The 19,356-nt window shown below is 43.4% G+C and overlaps 1 protein-coding gene across 1 annotated transcript in view; it reads left to right on the forward strand.

The window, feature by feature from the left end:
- The window catches only part of LOC119967000 (serine/threonine-protein kinase MRCK alpha-like), a 386,584-nt gene that overhangs the window by 31,016 nt on the left and 336,212 nt on the right, over positions 1–19,356 (forward strand). Inside the window, exon 3 of the mRNA XM_038798987.1 lies at positions 3,070–3,218. Within this exon, the coding sequence (XP_038654915.1) occupies positions 3,070–3,218 (149 nt within the window). The remainder of the gene's footprint in view (positions 1–3,069; positions 3,219–19,356) is intronic.

Here is a 19,356-nt window from a genome sequence, read left to right on the forward strand (position 1 = left end):
GCCTGAATGTTATTGTGTCACTTATCAACCAAAGCCTAAATGTTATCCAGATCTTACTGCCTGCAGATGCGGACAGCTTCAGGATCTTTTTTTAAATAAGTACCCAATTATTTTTTTCCAATTAAGGGCCAAACCACCTACTCTGCACATCTTTGGTTTGTGGGGGTGAAACCCACGCAGTTACAGGGAGAACATGCAAATTCCACATGGACAGTGACCCGGGGCTGGGATTGAACCTGGGTCCTCGGCGCCATGAAGCAGCAGTGCTAACCACTGCGCCACTGTCCCGCCCGACAGCTTCAGAATCTGAGGAGTCACGAAAAGTACTGAATACTTGGCAATCGTCAGTGAACGTCTGGAGGGAAAGGCATTGATGAAGCAGTTGAAGATGATTTTGACCTTCGCCTGAAGAAAAGAGATTAATACAATAATTGAAACCGAGCAATGTAGGAAGTGTAGTGAATTAGGGGTAAAATATCCGCAGGAATTTTCTGATGTCTCTGCAATTTTGGTCTGAATTTTGGAGAAATGGTATAAAAAGAGTTTTTACACTTTCTCCAAGTTTGCCAGTGACAAGAATTAGATTTACATTATTCTAGCCAAATCTTAATTGAATGAGTTCTTTCGGTGCTTTTGCATTTTATAGTTATTTGATTCTATGAGAAAGGAATTTTGGTTCCAGACTGCATCCTCCTTCTTTTCCAATAGTGTCAGCTGATTGAAATCTGCGAAAGCAGCCCTTTGTTCCACTTGTAAAAGTGGATAGAATGTGTCTCATGCAAGTCAGGATTTGTTGTTGAATGTTGAAGTTATTATTCTACATTTGGTTAAGCACAATTGGTCTTTTTGCCTTTCGCTACTGTTCCAAAAGGACTTTACTTCTGTGAGTGTTGGCAGTTGGTTTGCAAGCAGAAGCAATGAGCTCACTGACTTTGGAATGGAACAGACTAGGAAATGTATTTTGTACGTGTATGTCTGGTTTACATTACGTTTTATATGTTGTTGGAGAACCACGATATTTGAGTTACTGAGTTAGAAACCCAAGGTACTTAATTATCTTTATTATTATTGTCACAAGTAGGCTTACATTAACACCGCAATGAAGTTACTGTGAAAAGCCCCTAGTCGCCATATTCCGGCACCTGTTTGGGTACACTGAGGGAGAATTCAGAATGTCCAATTCACCTAACCAGCACGGGACTGGAGGAAACCAATGCAGACACGGGGAGAATGTGCAGACTCCGCACAGACATTGACCCAAGCCGTATGAAAGAAGTTTTGGTTCTTAACAAATTCTCCACTGCTTAAGGTTTTGCAAACATGTCAAAGTTTCTTTCCTGCAAATACATTACTGTTAGCAATGAATTAAATTAGTGACCACAGAAATAGTGACCTCGAAATTCCTATTGTAAAACACAACTTTGATTTGAAAATGTTACCATAATTTTCAGATTCTCGTGTTTTTAAAAAATTCTTTCATAGTTGTGGACTTCTCTGGCTAGGTCAGCATTTTTATTGCCCATCCATAATTGCCCTCGAAAAGGTGGTGGTGACCAACCTTCTTGAACCGCTGCAATTCATGTGGTGTAAGTGTGTAGGTACACCCCACCGTACTGTTGGGAAGGGAGTTCCAGGACTTTGACCCAACATTGAATGAACAGTGATCCTATTCCAAGTCAGGATGGTGAGTGACTTGGAGGGAAACTTGCAGGTGCTGGTGTTCTCGTGCATGTGTTGCCTGTACCCTCAGCTGTAGAGGTCGAGGGGTTTTAAGGTGCTGGTATTGAAGAAGGCTTGTTGAGTTGTTGCAGTGCATCTTGTAGATGGTACACATTTCTGTCACTGCGTTGGTGATGGAGGAAGTGAATGTTGAAGGTGATGGATGGAGTGCAAATCAATTATCCTGGATGGTGTCAAACTTCTTGAGTGTTGTTGGAGCTGCACTCATTCAGGCGAGTGGAAAGTATTCCATTACACTCCTGGCTTGTGTCTTGTAAGATGGTGGATAGGCTTTTGGGGAGTTAGGAGATGAATTAATCTTTGAGAATTCCCAACTTCTGACATGCTCTTGTAGCCACAATGTTCATAACCCAGGACTGCTTGGGGCAGGAGGTCATTTTCTCATCAGCTTAACAGGCACTAGACAAGTCAAAATGCTGTTTCACCACGTCGAAGGTGAAAGAACTTTAAGCTGTGTCTCAATAAGAGAACTTTTGCCAGCCTTGATAGTTACTCATTTCCTGTAGTGCAGTACCCAAAGGCAAACCTGACACTTGAGCATTAGATAGCTGAATGAAATGCATTCTGCGTTGCTACCATTTTGAAGGGAATAAACCAGGAATTGGGGTACACGTTGTTGTGTTATGAGCTGCTACTTGATGTCGGCTTTGCTGAAGGATGCTCCAGACTCTGAGATAAGTTCAACGTATTTATTGAGCGATTAACAATGCTCCTAAATGAGTTAGACACTCTGCTATTCTGACTCTAGTAACTCAGTCTACTCTGCTAACTATACAAGCTTGCTCTAGACCACGTGCTAAGGTGTGATGTTGCTGTTAATCAACCCTGTCTTGCTCTCTAGGTTTCTGGCGGTGGAAGAGGCAGAGCCTGTGTGCCTTGTCCTTTTTATAGTGGTCGTGTAGTGCCCCCTTGTGGTAATGCCACTTCTGGGTGTACTGATTACCCATTGGTTGTGTCCTGTTCTAATGATCCATTGGTTGCGTGTCTGCATATCATGACACATGTCCTTGTATCCATTCCACAGCTGCTTCCTAGCCTATTACCTTTCTGGTAATCTGCTGCTACCCATCAATTCTGACACACTGTTCTAACCAACCTGGAGCTTGAACTGATTCAAAAGTGCAGCAATGTGTGATTTTGTCCACTATGGAATTTCAGGTCTATTCCCAGAGTTAAATGCGACCCAAACAGCTTTATTCCAGGGCTTTAGAATTGGAGCAGAAGATGCTACAGATGTATTGTAAGTGCCACCTAAGGTAGGAATTGAATGAAATATAATAATGGAACAATTGTTCACTATTGTTCTTTTGCATCTCTCTTTGTTCTCAGTATCTTGTGATGGACTACTATGTTGGAGGAGACCTTTTAACTCTACTCAGCAAATTTGAGGACCGGTTACCAGAGGACATGGCAAAGTTCTACCTGGCTGAAATGGTTTTGGCCATTGACTCTGTTCATCAGTTACACTATGTGCACAGGTAAGATGATCTCAAACAATAGTTTGATAATTTTATTGATCATTTAATTAACTATCATTTGGGAACTTGACTTACATATTTGTTTGTTTTCTCTAAAAAATTTATAGAGCAGTGATAATGTACACAATTATACACAATTTTAAAATTAGTTTGGTGTTGTTTGGATTACTTTAAACTAATGCGTATGCGCATCGTTATTGGGTCTATTTCTAATCGTGCCAATTCCAAAATTAGAGAAATGAGCCACTGAACACTTATTATAAAACATCCTTTCATAAAATAATAATTTTTCAAATAATCCACAATGTACATTGGTGAGATGTGGCATAGTGGTAATATCACTGGGATAGTAACCCAGAGATCCAGACTCATGGTCTGGGGTCATGGGTTCAAATACCACCACGGCAGCTGGTTGAACTTAAATTCAATTAATATATTTGGAATTGAAAGCTAGTCTCAGTAACGGTGATCATGAAGCTAACATTGATTGTCCTAAAAGCCCATCTGGTTCACTAATGCTCTTTAGGAAAGGAAATCTGCAGTCCTTTCCTGGTCTGGCCTACGTGTGACTCCAGACCCACGGCAATGTGGTTGACTTTTAACTGACTTCTGAAATGGCTCAGCAAGCCACACAGTTCAAGGGCAGTTAGGGATGGACAATAAATGTTGCTCCAGCCAGCGACGCCCACATCCCAGAAAATAATTTAAAAACAATATTTAACCAACCTTTTGGCTTCTATTACCATCACAACCGGCAAACCTCCTCATATATTTGGGCAGAAACTTCATAAAGATTTAGAGGAGAAAACTGAGGCTTCAGTTTGGTGAATGCTTAGCGGGTTTGGTGCCTGTTAACATTGGTTTGCAGCACAGAGTGTGATTGTGAAGATTGAGAATTGACTTTCCATAGAATGATAAGATGAAAGGAATAAGGTTCTGAACTATTTTGCTTTTACGCTGTAACTGACTAAATCTTTGTCAAGGTAAAAGTTCAATTGAAAAATATTCTGTTGGTAATATGTTTAGAATGTTGCCAAATTCTCTATTTTAATATGTGCAGAGATTAAAGGTTGTTAATACAATCGATACGGTTCACGTTCAATTCCCGTACCAGCCTCCCCGAACAGGTGCCGGAATGTGGCGACTAGGGGCTTTTCACAGTAACTTCATTGAAGCCTACTCGTGACAATAAGCGATTTTCATTTCATTTTTCATTTCATTAAAGGCTTAGTGTCTCACAAGGATGTTGAGCAGGAAGAGACGATGGCATGATCATAGCAATATGGCAGCCAAGTATGTTTTTTTATGGTGCTGGGGCAGGGGGAGACCAAATACCAATCTCTCTCAGAACATATTGGTGCTGGGGCCTCTGAATTCTTTGAATATATGCCCCTTGTTTGTGTAAATTCAATTTGTTCAAATGTTTGAGCTCGATAAAGAAAGGAAATGGCAGATCTTTCAGGAATACAGACAGGACATGTTTGTGACAGGTTCATCCATTATTTTTGGAAACCAGATCTTGCCTACTCTTTTCACTATACCCCTCAATACTATCTCTCTGAAAGCACTTGCCTTTTGACCCCATCTGAGCAGTTGACTTCATTGTCCCCCTTACAAACTTATTCCACAGGACTTCCACAAAGCTCTGCCTGACTTTCCCTTCTCCCTCTTAATATCCTCATCTTTAGCTCCATATTCTGAACCCTGACAACGTGCCGATTTTGCATTAACAAGAGAGAGTGGCCAGTGTGCAGCCTTTTTCCTGTTGCACAGGACATACACTCAAGCTTCAGGCGGGGGGGGGGGGGGGGGGGGGGGGGTTCAGCTAGCAAATGTTTTTAGGTCTCTTTAAAAAAAAAAGGTTAACTTCCTGACCACCATACTATGGCAGTAAGTTTTAGTTTTATAGGGATAACTTTAAGTTGGGGAACCTGTTCAGCAATCTGTTGGTTATTGAGGTCAGTGGTTGTGTTTAGGACTAAGGTAGGAAAGGCACTTTTGCTTGCCAGCAGAGTTAAGTTTCACATTGGAAGTTCCTTGACAGCCAGCTTTCTATAACATTAATAGAAAGTAACAGCAACAGCTGCTGTAATGGTTATCTGGACATTGCTTTACTAGTGAGCTGCACCCACATGAGGTATGCATTACATGCCCCACCAGTGAGGAATTCTCGTGGATCCTTGAGAAGAGATTTGAAAGCCAAGGTTGCTTGAAATGCAGCAAAGCTGTTGGGCAATATTTAGCTTAGCATAATGCCAAGGCAGCTAAATCACAGACTGCTTTGAATCGTCGATGACAGATGGAACTGACCTAGTCTGGTTTGAGCTGAGATGTGTATACATTCAGGGTGATGGACTGTCGAAGCTGCATAGGATGTGTCTGGGCAGTGATGCTACTGCGTTAAAACAATTAAACTTTATTAATATTGGGACACAAAACATTTTTAATTCTGCTGATGTCTGCGTTCTCACCTCTGCTACAGAAAAAAAAGCCACACACTAGCGGAATAGAGGGATTGAATTCTCTGCATGGTGCTGGGTAGGTCATTTAAACATAAACATGTACTGTCAGAGCTCCCTTTACAAAATGTTTGCTGTATTTCTAACAGCAGCTTTGAATTCCTCTCCTTGGCAACAGGGCTCGTGTCATGTTGCTATCCAGTGGTCAGTTTGTTGGCCTCTCCAGTTTGATGGTACTCAAAGGCATTGTTGTGAGAAGAAATGTAGAAGTTGCACCTTCTTATGGATTTTTGTGACCATTTAAGTAAAGTAGTTTCCAAAGCCCCAGATGTCCAGAGGCTGCTTTCCCCTTTAAGGGGGAGAGCTGACTATGGTGATTTAACCTGAGGATCACCACACCTCGGGCGAATGGGCAATGCTGAGAAGGTGGAGCCTTCATGAATAACCTCAACCAGTACGGGAATTGAACCCGCGCTGCTGGCCTCGCTCTCCATCACAAGCCAGCTGTTCAGCCAACTGAGCTAAACCGATCCATCATAGCGTTTATGCTCCACTTTAGCCTCCTCCCATCTTTCAACATCTGAATCTAACATTGTGAGCCTCTATTCCCTCTCCCTCATATGCTTGTCTAGCTCCCCCTTCCACATCTATACTATCGACTTCAACCACTCCCTGTGGTCATGAGTTCCACATTCTCACTATAAAGAAACTTCTGAATTCTCTACTGGATTTCTTGTTGACCTATTTTTTATTGATGGCCTCTAGTTATGCGCTTCCCCACAAGCGGAAACAGTCTCTCTCTCTCTCTCTCTCTCTCTACCACTCTATCAATCCCTTCTTCATCATTTGAAAGTCCTCTATTGACCCACCCCATAGTCTCAATTCAAGAGAAAAGAGACCCAGCTGCCAATCATTTCCTGATAAGTATATCTAGGATTTCTGGCTTCATCATTGCAAATCTTCTCTGCACTCTCTCCACTGCCTCTACAACCTTTCTGCATAATATAATAATCAGAACATCATGTAAGTGTTGGAATCAGTTCCACATTGGTGTTTTGACCCATGTTATCTATTCTTTTCTCCGGTCCTTTTAGTATAATGTTTATCTAATCAGATGCAGGTGTATCTGTGTACAAAATATCTCCATCAAGGCCTGGTATTTAATGCTGAGTCACAAATTGAATGTAACCTCCTGACAATTTGTGGGATTTTAATGAAGATCACCATTGCTATCATTATCAAGTGTTTGAGGGTTTCTGTGAAGCACAAACTCTCAGGATGACAACAATTGTACTTCTACCGTTGCTGCTCTGGCAAATCCCTTGCTGTTGCCTCTCAAAGAGCCATCCCAGACTGTGCCATCCATGCCAAGGTGATGCTGTCTGAAGCCAGGAACTTGAGGTTCAGAGTGGCTCATGGTTATGTGCCCAGGTAATTTGTAATCTCCGCTAGTGCAAGTGTTTCCTTTATTTAAAATGGTATGCATAATTCACTGCTAACCTTTGGATCCTGGAGAAAGTCAGAGAGGCACGGCAGCACAATGGTTAGCACAGTTTCTTGACAGCTCCAGGGTCCCAGGTGCGATTCCTGGCTTTGGTCACTGTCTGTGCGGAGTTTGCACGTTCTCCCCATGTCTGCGTGGGTTTTCTCTGGGTCCTCCAGTTTCCTACCAGAGTCCAAAGATGTGTAGGTTAGCCTAAATTGTCCTTGGGTTAAGAGGGGTTATTGGGTTACGGTGTGAGCTTAAGCGGGATGCTCTTTTCAAGAGCCAGTGCAGATTCGATGGGCCGAGTGGCACTATAAATTCTATGATTCTATGAAAGTCACATTCAAAATATGTCCCCAAACACCCGGTGTTGTATTGGTGCCACCCTAAAGAATCAAGGAATGATACAGTACAAGGGTGCCCATGCAATCCAATTAGTCGCATTCCCCTAACCCTTTCCGATAGCCCTGTAATTCTTCACCTTTATATCCAGTTCACTTAAAAATTATATTACAATCCCAGACCAGACCCTAACATTTCCTAGGATACTGTGATGAAAGGTTACTTTGCTCCAGAAGTGATTCCATGCAAACAAATAGGCATATGGTATATTAAAACAAACTTTATTATGAACACAGTATTAAACTACCATAACATCACATAAATATAGCTTACAATTACCAGTTAGACAATGCTTAATAATAAAAGGAAACATTTTAACTCTTAATCGATACCCTCTTTATCTCCAATCAAGCAAAACCCATTACAAATCAATAACCACTTTTAAATAAAGTTAGCAAACACAGATTACTTGCCTACCTTTGGATTGAGAGATCTTTTGAGAGACGGTTTGAAGAGAGAGAGGGGTCCTGTTAAATTAATGCTGAATCTGCCGAAGTTGCTGTTCAGCTCACAGCTTCCAGCCAAAGCTAAATTCAACTCACTGCCTACCACAGCCCTGGCTCCTCCCGTTAATTACATAATCTTTATCCCACTCCAATCCCATTACCTAATTACGTTTAAGCCCAGCGAGGACGAGATCCGAATTAGCATTAAAGGTGTCTGTGCTGCTAGTGGGCGGCATGTGGTGCAGTAGTTAGCACTGGGGCTGCGGCGCTGAGGACCCAGGTTCGATCCAGGCTCTGGGTCATTGTCTGTGTGGAGTTTGCACATTCTCCCCGTGTCTGCGTGGGTTTCACCCCCACAACCCAAAGATGTGCAGGCTAGGTGGATTGGCCACGCTAAATTGCCCCTTAATTGGAAAAGAAAAATAATTGGCAACTCTGAATTTACTTTTTGAAAAAAGATGTCTGTGCTGGATTCTCACGGTGCCCGGAAACTTGGAGACCTTGCCGGGGTGTCATTTACCACTGGCTTCCACAAACATGGACCAGGTGTAACGGCACCTGGGGGTGTTACAGGCCGTTAGAGATGCCCAGGTGGTCGGGCTCTGAGCAGGGTTGTCCCCTGGCTCTCCCTCTGGCACCCAGTCACCTTGGCACTTCAGCCTGAAACATTGGTGCTGCCACCTGGGCACTGGGTGGCTCTGCCAGCCTGGCAGTGCCCATGTGCCTGGGTGCCAGGTTGCCCGAGCTAGGTGCCGGGCTCAGTGCCTTTCCCATAAGATGTGGGGTGTGGAGCTTGCAGATCCCGTATGAGTTAGGTTGGGTGTAGGGGATGGTTGAGGGAGGGTCGAAATGTTGGGACGGCATTTTAAATTTGGCACCCTGATCTGCTAATACACTTCCTGCACTAGTGCGCTGAGCTGGTTAGTGCAGGAAATGATTTAAGTGCAACCTCGACGGGGCATCCCGCCAAGGCCAAAATAAATGGCCGTTAAATAGCGGGGTCTTTCTCAGTACCGGAGACATGCCGATAAAGGGGCTGGTTTAGCTCACTCAGCTAAATCGCTGGCTTTTAAAGCAGACCAAGCAGGCCAGCAGCACGGTTCGATTCCCGTACCAGCCTCCCCGGACAGGCGCCGGAATGTGGCGACTAGGGGCTTTTCACAGTAACTTCATTGAAGCCTACTCGTGACAATAAGCGATTTTCATTTCAAACACGCCCCAGATGGGACTCAGTTTTTGTCCCATTAGATCACGCCCAATATCTCTAAATATCTACTTGCCAGAAATCATAACAAAATCCCATTAGGCCTCTCCTTATAAACAGAAGCATGCCTGGAAAGAATGGTGATCTTATTTTTATGATATCTTAATTGCACCTTCTGGCTGTCTTTCAAACCAGGATTTAAATAAATTTAAATTAACCAATTCTTTTTTTCCCAATTAAGGGGAAATTTAGCAAGCCTAATCCACCTACCTTCACATCTTTGGTTTGTTTGGGTGAGACTCACACAGACACGGGGAGAATGTACAAGCTCCACATGGACGGTGACCTGGGATCGAACCCGGGTCCTCGGAGCCGTGAGGCATCAGTGCTAACCACTGGCACCACCACGCTGTCCCCTGTAGCAGATACATAACCCAGGCTTTTAAAAACATGACTGCACCAGATACAGATAATACAATGTATATATACATTGGCATATATGCCAATTTGTTACATTGATCACAATTGAATCTACTGACACTACCTTTTCAAGCGCTGCGTTCCATGCCTTTGTTCCCGTTTCTTTTATTTATTTTTATTGTTTTGGTCCCAGTAATTGGGATGTGCCTTTAAGTAGAGAAAAGAAACCAGAAGACTCGAAGTTTAAAACTGCCTGCTTGCCAGGTACTGAATTCTCAGTCTCTGTATTTGGGACAAGTAGAAGACTGACTCTTCGCCACCGAGTCGACGGTTTTGGAGGAAATCAGTTTGATTGATTAACTGACAACCAGTGGGTTGTGCCGAACAACAGCCAATGATTTGTTCCTGCCGGGTGATGTTTCTGAGATTCGATCTCCAAAGTGAAGGGAGTTGTTTTTTTCCAGCTGCCTGCTGTCTGTAGGTGCAAGCTGAAGATCTTTTAAGTGTGTCAAAATCAGCAGCTTGTTCTTCATTGTGTGTGTACAGTACGTCAGAAAGGCGGGTGGGGAGGGCAGGGTTAGGGAAAGGCTAGGATATAGACTTTTTTGTCTGTTTAATTAAAGATACTGCTCCTAATAAAAGGTTGCTCAAATCTGGTGACTGTAGTTTATTGGAGTCAACCAAGAGATCGTGGGTATTTAAATAAATTTAATTTCACTGGTGTTGCGACTCCGGTTCAAGTGGGGCTAGAATTGACCACGTCGGGCCCAGGGCGTCCTAACACCATCATAACTCACTGTAGAAAATAGATTTTTTCCTTGTACTAAAAAGGGGAAAATAGAGTATGAAAGTTAGCTAGCGGGGAATATAAAAACTGACTGTAAAAGTTTCTGTACATATGTAAAGAGAAAAATATTGACAAAAACTAAAGTAGGCCCCTCACAGTCAGAAATGAGGGAATTCATAATGGGAAACAAAGAAATGGCTGAGGAACTAAATTTGTTCTTTGTTTCTGTCTTCACAAAGGAAGACATGAATAATGTACAGGAAGTTCTGAGAAACTAAACATTTAGCGAGGGGATGAGGGAAATCAGTATTAGTAGAGAACTCGTTTTGGGGATATTAATGGGATTGAAGGTGGTCAAATCTCCAGGGCCTGATAATCTCCATCCCAGAGTACTTGAGGAAGTAGCTACAAGGTGAAGGCATGTAAAATTGTTGGCTCCAAAGCACCCCTCCCTGATGATCTCAATGCATCCTATGCCCGCTTTGAGCAAGAGGTCAGCAAGAGCACTCCCTCCGCCCTGGAAACCTCAGATGAACTTGTATCTGAGGTCACCATTGCAGATGTCAGAGCAGCCTTCTCGAAGGCTTGATTCTGTTTGATTTCAGTTCTTCCCACAGTTCTACTTCGATGTCTTAACTGTGACTGATAAGTTCATAAGATATAGAACTTATATCTTAAGTTCTATGGAGAGCCACTGGCCCGGATGGGGTACCCGGTGGGGCACTCGGGTCTTGCGAGGATCAGCTGGCAGGGGTATTCAACCTCTATTTACAAAAATCTGAGGTCCCTCTCCGCATCAAGAAGATGACCATCATCCCTGTACCAAGCAGCGTGCCTTAATGACTATCGTCCAGTGGCTCTGACATCCATCATTATGAAGTGCTTCAAAACGTTAGTCATGGCACAAATCAACTAAAGCCTTCTGGATTGCCTTGATCCACTGCAGTTCGCCTACTGCTGCAACAAGTCAACAGCAGATGCCATCTCCATGGCTCTGCACTTAACACTGGAACACCTAGATAACAAAGACACCTATGTCAGACTCCTATTTATTGACTAAGCTCAGCCTTCAACGCTATTATTCCTACGAAACTCATCTCCAAACTCCGTGGCCTTGGCCTCAGCTCCTCCCTCTGCGACTGGATCCTGAACTTTCTAACCCACAGATCACAATCAGTAAAGATAGGCAACAACAGTTCCTCCACGGTCATCCTCAACACCGGTGCCCCACAAGGCTGTGTCCTCAGCCCCCTACTAGACTCCTTATACACCTATGACTGTGTGGCTAAATTCCCCATCAACTCGATTTTCATATTTGCTGATGATTCCACTGTAGTGGGTCGGATTTCAAACAGTGATGAGACAGAGTACAGGAATGAGATAGAGAATCTGATGAACGGGTGCAACGACAATAATCTCTCCCTCAATGTCAACAAAACGAAGGAGATTGTCATCAACTTCAGGAAGCGTAGAGGAGAACATGCCCCTGTCCACATCAATGGGAAAGAAGTAGAAAGGGTTGAGAGCTTCAAGTTTTTAGGTGTCCAGATTACCAACCTGTCCTGATCCCTCCATGCCGACACTATAATTAAGAAAGCCCACCAATGATTCAGTAGACTAAGGAAATTTGGCATGTCAGCTATGACTCTCACCAACTTCTACAGTTGCACCATAGAAAGCATTCTCTCTGGTTGTATCACAGTTTGATATGGATTCTGCTCTGCCAAGACGGCAGGAAACTACAAAGGTTGTGAATGTAGCCCAGTCCATCACGCAAACCAGCCTCCCATCCATTGACTATCTATAATTCCCGCTGCCTCGGAAAAGCAACCAGCGTAATTAAGGGCCCCACGTACCCCGGACATACTCTCTTCCATAGATAGATAGTTAGAATTTACAGTGCAGAAGGAGGCCATTCGGCCCATCGAGTATGTATCATCTCTGGTTGGTTTGCCAATTATCAAAACTCTGTGTCCTTGTGTTACCAACCACGTGATCAGTTTAAGCAGTTATTCCTTTTTCAAAACTCTTCATGATTTTGAACACCTTTGTTACGTTTTCCCTTAACCTCTTCTGTTCTAAGAACAAGTTGCCCAACTTCTCTCATCTCTCCATATTACTGAAGCCTTGCATTTCTTGGTACCATTCTAGTCAATCTCCTCTCCATCCTCTAAGGCCTTCACATCCTTTCTAAAGCGCAGTTCCCTGAACCGGACAAAATACTCCAGTTAGTGCCTTAACAAGGATTTACAAAGGTTCTTCCTTTTGTACTCCATGCTGCTTAGGACTCCATTTTGTTTTTCCAGAACCTTCTCATCATGCGATGTCTCCTTCAAGATTAACCTCCGGTCTCTTTGTTTCTACATGCCCTTTTTTAAAAAAGTACTTGTTTTATTGTCACATGTACAGAGAAATGTATTGTTCTGCGTACAGTCCAGACAGATCATTCCATTCATGAAAAAAAACACAGGCATACATATATATACAATGTAAATACATAGGCAAAGGCATCGGGTGAAGCTTACAGGAGTGCAGTCCTACTCAGTAGAGAAGATGTGTGAAGAGATCAGTTCAGCCCATAAGAGGGTCAATCAAAAGTCTGGTAACAGCGGGGAAGAAGCTGTTTTTGAATCTGTTAGTGCGTGTTCTCAGACTTCTGTATCTCCTGCCCAATGGAAGAAATTGGAAGAGTGAATACGCCGGGTGGGAGGTGTCTTTCATTATACTGCCGGCTTTCCCAAAGCAACGGGAGATGTCGTCAATGGATGGGAGGTGATCACGTGATGGACTGGGCTGTGTTTGCGACTCTGTAGTTTCTTGGGCCGAGCAGTTTCCATACCAGGCTGTGATGCAGCCAGATAGGATGTTTTCTATGGTGCATCTGTAAAAATTGGTAAGAATTAATGTGGACATGCTGAATTTCCTTAGTTTCTTGCGAAAATGTAGGCGCTGTTGTGCTTTATTGGTCGGAGCATCAATGTGGGTGGACCAGGACAGATTGTTGGTGATATGCACACCTAGGAATTTGAAGTTGTCAACCATCTCCAGCTCCACACCATTGCATCTATATTCTCTCACTGTTACAATTTAAGTTTTAAGTCACTTGAAATTATGCCCTGTTTACCCAAGTCGGGGACACTATTTACATTAAAAAGAGCACCTTGTAGTGAATATTCACTGTGGCATATCGAATTGGCAACTTTAAAATTCCTTCTGCTAACATTGTTTTGGGGCATGCAATAGAGTGATGGATGAAGAAGGGTTGGGGCAGGAGCATAAACCACTGGCCCAGGACATTTGGGCCGGGTGGTCTATTTTCGTGTTGTAAATATTATGTACGACTGAGCATCAAACAGCCACATTGTTGTGCTGTCCAAGGTTACACCAATGCTAATTTTACCATTTCTGCATCGGCTGTTTTTAAAGTACCTAATTGTGAACAAATATGTATGATGGCTTTAGAACAGTTGGATTTATTTTGAGACTCCTTGATTTTTATTTTAGTCCTTTTAAGAATCATAGAATTATTAAAAGGAACAAGGCTCTTGTTCTCGATCCTTTTATGGCAGGAGCAGTTTCTCAATTTCTACTCTGTCCAGCTCCCTCATGATTTTTAACATCTCTATCAAATCTCCTCTTCACCTGCTCCTCTCCAAGACGAGCAGTCCCAATTTCTCCACTCTATCTTCATAACTGAAGTTTCTCATCCCTTGCAAACCTCTACTACCCTCTCACCAATGCATGTGCATACTTCCTAAAGTGTGGCACCCAGAACTGTACACAAAGAACAAAGAAGAACAAGAAAAATTACAGCACAGGAACAGGCCCTTCGGCCCTCCAAGCCTGCGCCGATCCAGATCCTCTATCTAAAACTGTCGCCTATTTTCTAAGGATCTGTATCCCTCTGATCCCTGCCCATTCATGTATCTGTCTAGATATATCTTAAATGACGCTATCGTGCCCACCTCTACCACCTCCGCCGGCAATGTGTTCCAGGCACCCACCCCCCTCTGCGTAAAGAACTTTCCACGCATATCTCCCTTAAACTTTACCCCCCTCACCTTGAACTCGTAACCCCTAGTAATTGAGTCCCCCACACTGGGAAAAAGCTTCTTGCTATCCACCCTGTCTATACCTCTTATGATTTTGTAGACCTCAATGAGGTCCCCCCTCAACCTCCATCTTTCTAATGAAAATAATCCTAATCTACTCAACCTCTCTTCATAGCTAGCGCCCTCCATACCAGGCAACATCCTGGTGAACCTCCTCTGCACCTTCTCCAAAGCATCCACATCCTTTTGGTAATGTGGGGACCAGAACTGTATGCAGTGTCCCAAATATGGCCGAACCAAAGTCTTCCCTCAGTAACCTAGGCTAGATCCCATCCGGACTTGGGGACTTGTCCACCTTAATGCCTTTTAGAATACCCAACACATCCTCCCTCCTTATGCCGATTTGATCTAGAGTAATCAAACATCTATCCCTAACCTCAACATCCGTCATGTCCCTCTCCTCGGTGAATACCGATGCAAAGTACTCGTTAAGAATCACACCCATTTTCTCTGACTCCACGCATAACTTTCCTCCTTTGTCCTCGAGTGGGCCAACCCTTTCTCTAGTTACCCTCTTGCTCCTTATATATGAATAAAAGGCTTTGGGATTTTCCTTAACCCTGTTTGCTGAAGATATTTTATGACCCCTTTTAGCCCTCTTGATTCCTCGTTTCAGATTGGTCCTACATTCCTGATATTCTTCCAAAGCTTCGTCTGTCTTCAGTCGCCTAGACCTTATGTATGTTTCCTTTTTCCTCTTAGCTAGTCTCACAATTTCACCTGTCATCCATGGTTCCCTAATCTTGCCATCTCTATCCCGCATTTTCACAGGGACATGTCTGTCCTGCACTCTAATCAACCTTTCCTTAAAAGGCTCCCACATTTCAAATGTGGATTTACCTTCAAACACCTGCTCCCAATCCACATTCCCCAGCTCCTGCCAAATTTTGGTATAGTTGGCCCCCAATTTAGCACTCTTCCTTTAGGACCACTCTCGTCTTTGTCCATGAGTATTCTAAAACTTACGGAATTGTGATCACTATTCCCAAAGTAATCCCCGACTGAAACTTCAACCACCTGGCCGGGATCATTCCCCAATACCAGGTCCAGTATGGCCCCTTCCCGAGTTGAACTATTTACATATTGCTCCAGAAAACCCTCCTGGATGCTCCTTACAAATTCTGCTCCATCTAGACGTCTCACACTAAGTGTATCCCAGTCAATGTTGAGAAAATGAAAATCTCCTATTACCACCACCCTGTTGCTCCTACATCTTTCCATAACCTGTTTACATATTTGTACCTCTATCTCACTCTCGCTGTTGGGAGTTCTGCAGTACAGCCCCAACATTGTTACTGCTCCCTTCCTATTTCTGAGCTCTTCCCATATTGCCTCACTGCTCGAGTCCTCCATAGTGCCCTCCTTCAGCACAGCTGTGATATCCTCTCTGACCAGTAATGCAACTCCTCCACCCCTTTTACCTCCCTCTGTATCCCACCTGAAGCATCGATATCCTGGGATATTTAGTTGCCAATTATGCCCTTTCCTCAATCAAGGCTCAGTAATAGCAATAACACCATACTCCCAGGTACTAATCCAAGCCCTAAGTTCATCTGCCTTACCTACTACACTTCTTGCATTAAAACAAATGCACCTCCGACCACCAGTCCCTTTGCATCATCTGCTCCCTGCCTACTCTTCCCCTTAGTCACGAAAACTTCATGATCTAGTTCCTTACAGGCTTTACAGGCCCCTTACTGTCCACTAACCTCCTAATTTGGTTCCCATCTCCCTGCCACATTAGTTTAAATTCTCCCTAACAGCGTTAGCAAAAGCACCCCCAAGTCCATTGGTAACTGTCACTTGACAACAGCTGCTCCACAAACCACCTTCTGGATACAGTGACCGTAATGCACTGATGCTAATTTTCCCCGCAACAGCCAATCAGCGGCTTCGCTCTGCTGCCCTCTGCTGGATGCTTGCCTTCACTTGAACACGGAGGGTGTCTTGCTCAGGTACACCTTCTGGATACAGTGACCGCAATGCACTGATGCAAATTTTCCCCGCAACAGCCAATCAGTGGCTCAGCTCTGCTGCCCTCTGCTGGATGATTGCCTTCGCTTGAACACAGAGGTACCCAATACTCCAGCTAAAGTCTATCCCGTGTCTTATATAAATTCAGTATAATCTCCTTTCCGTTGTACTCTGTGGCACTATTAATAAAGCCCAGGATACTACATGCTTTATTACCAGCTCACTCCACCTGTCCGGCCACCTTCAATGACTTGGGTGCATATACACCCAGGTCCCTCTGGTCTTGCACACCCTTCAGTTTGGAGCCTTTATTTTATATCGTCTGTGTTCTTCCTGCCAAAATGCCTCACCTCACACTTCTCCATAATGAACTTAATCAGCTATCTATCTGTCCATTCCATGTCTTTCTGAAATTTTACACTGTACTGGCTTTTGGGGAATATCACCACAAATCTTCCTCCAGCCTGAAAAATACCCATTGACCATTACTCGCTGTTTCCTATTATCCAGTTAATTCTGTATCCACCTTCCTACTGCCCCTTTTATTCCATGAGCTATAACGTTTCACACAAGTCTGTGTGTGGCACTGTATCAAATGCCTTTTGGAAGTCCATGTACATCACATCAACAATCCTCTCTATTACAGAATAACAGAATAATACAGTGCAGAAGAGGCCCTTTGGCCCAACGAGTCTGCACCGACGCCTGAAAACCATCTGACTCGCCTACCTAATCCCATTTGCCAGCACTTGGCCCATAGCCTTGAATGTTATAATGTACCAAGTGCTCATCCAGGTACTTTTTAAAGGCGGTGAGGCAACCCCTCTTCAAAGAAAACCCAGCAAGTTAGTTAAACATGATTTGCCCTTAAGAAATCCATAGAAGGGTGTAGTTATCCGAATAGATGATGAATGACCTGCTATGTATGTTAACATTCCTTCTTTCTACTGCCTATTTATAAATATTGATATGTCTTTGCCTCTCTGCTGTCCTGTTCAAACTTTCCCTCTTCAAATCTCTCTGCATGTTAGCCAGCATATTTCTAATATAATATATCTTGATGTTTCTAAATGGTTAGTTTTCTGAATTTTAGGTAATCAGTGGGACAGTACAATGTAGCTTCACACTCAAACGGCACCATGAACTTTTGCTTTGCCGAAGGAGTTGAGCTGTGGAGCAACCACAATCTCATCGAATGACCGAGCAGGCCTGATTGCCTAAATGGCCTACTCCTGTTCTTATTCCTAATCCTTCAGTAAGTGGGAGTGTGGTGTCAATTTGCTGTCAAAGCCCACCATGTCCTTTCATAGTGCCGCTGGAATCAGTACTGTAGACAAAATACAAAGTATGCTTGCCATCTCTAATGGTAGGAAGTTGCTGCTTTAATTGATTGTATAAGGAGGTATGAATTTAAAATTGAGGTGAATGTTCGGAGGAGCTCTGGCCTTGAATCTTGGCTTGATTACTACCTTCTTTTACTGTGATTGGCGCATTGTAATAAAGTTATATCCCACATGGGGGAAATAAATGGAAGTTGTTGCTGATTGAAATGACAAGGATCAGGCCTGCAGGAAGCAGGTCAAAGATGTGCCTGAAAGTCACATTTTCAGCTTTGATTGGCAATAGAAGGTAAAAAACCGTGAGACTTGCATACAGTCTGAATTTTTGAATTTTGTCCAGAGGATGACATTTGAATTTGAAATATTTCACTGAAATCTCTACTGGGAAAAAATAAATTATACTGCTTCCCTATCTAAAAGGTGACTTTAAAAATGGCCCTGCTTCACCAATAGGGCTGATGTATCGTACACAAACATAAATTTACCAGAAATCATGATAGTTACAGGAAAGTAAAGTTATGTCTATAGGATCTCCACTGCAGAGATGGGTACTGCATTCTGATTCATGCATGGCGACAGTCGAACTTTACAAGAAATGATACGTCCTTGCTGGTAATCCTTCATTGTGAATGTTTTCATTTATTCGGGGGGCATGGGTGTTTCATTTATTGTTCATCCCAGGTTAGCCTGAGAAGGTGGTAATGGGTCATTTTGAACTCCTGCAAAGTCATTTTTTAAATTTAATTTTAGAGTACCCAATTAATTTTTCCCATTTAAGGGGCAATTTAGCGTGGCTAATCCACCTACCCTGCACAGTTTTGGGTTGTGGGGGCAAAACCCACACAAACACGGGGTGAATGTACAAATTCCACACAGTGACCCAGAGCTGGGACCGAACCTGGGAACTCAGCGCCGTGAGGCAGCAGTGCTAACCACTGCGCCACCGTACTGACCCCCCCCACCCCCCCGCAAAGTAATTTGATGCAACTGATAGGCTTGCTAATCTCCATCAGTGGAAATTGAAAAGTCAAGCACATTTTAGCATGGGTCAGGAGGCACAGGATAATGTCAGGGGCTTGATCCCACAACAAAGAGGTGAAATATCACTTAATCTGATCTGGTGACACTGAATGAGGCACATTTGTTGAGTGGGGGAAACGGTAGCGTAGTGGTAATGTCACTGGACTGGTGATCCGAAAACGCAAGCTGATGCTCTGGGAACACGTGTTCAAATCCCATCACGGCAGCTGGTAGAATTCAAAATTTATTCATTTAATTTTTTTTTTATAAATTTAAAATTCCCAATTTTTTTCTTCCCAATTAAGAGCCAATTTAGCATTGCCAGTCCGCCAACTCTGCACATCTTTGGTGTGTGTGAAGCCCACGCAGACACTGGGAGAATGTGCAAACTCCACACGGACAGTGACCCGGGACCGGAATTGAACCCAGGTCCTTGGTGCCATGAGGCATAAATTCAATTTATTATTCTGGAATTAATAACTAGCCTC

Source organism: Scyliorhinus canicula, chromosome 6 (genome assembly GCF_902713615.1).
Source record: "Scyliorhinus canicula chromosome 6, sScyCan1.1, whole genome shotgun sequence".
Lineage (NCBI taxonomy): Eukaryota > Metazoa > Chordata > Chondrichthyes > Carcharhiniformes > Scyliorhinidae > Scyliorhinus > Scyliorhinus canicula.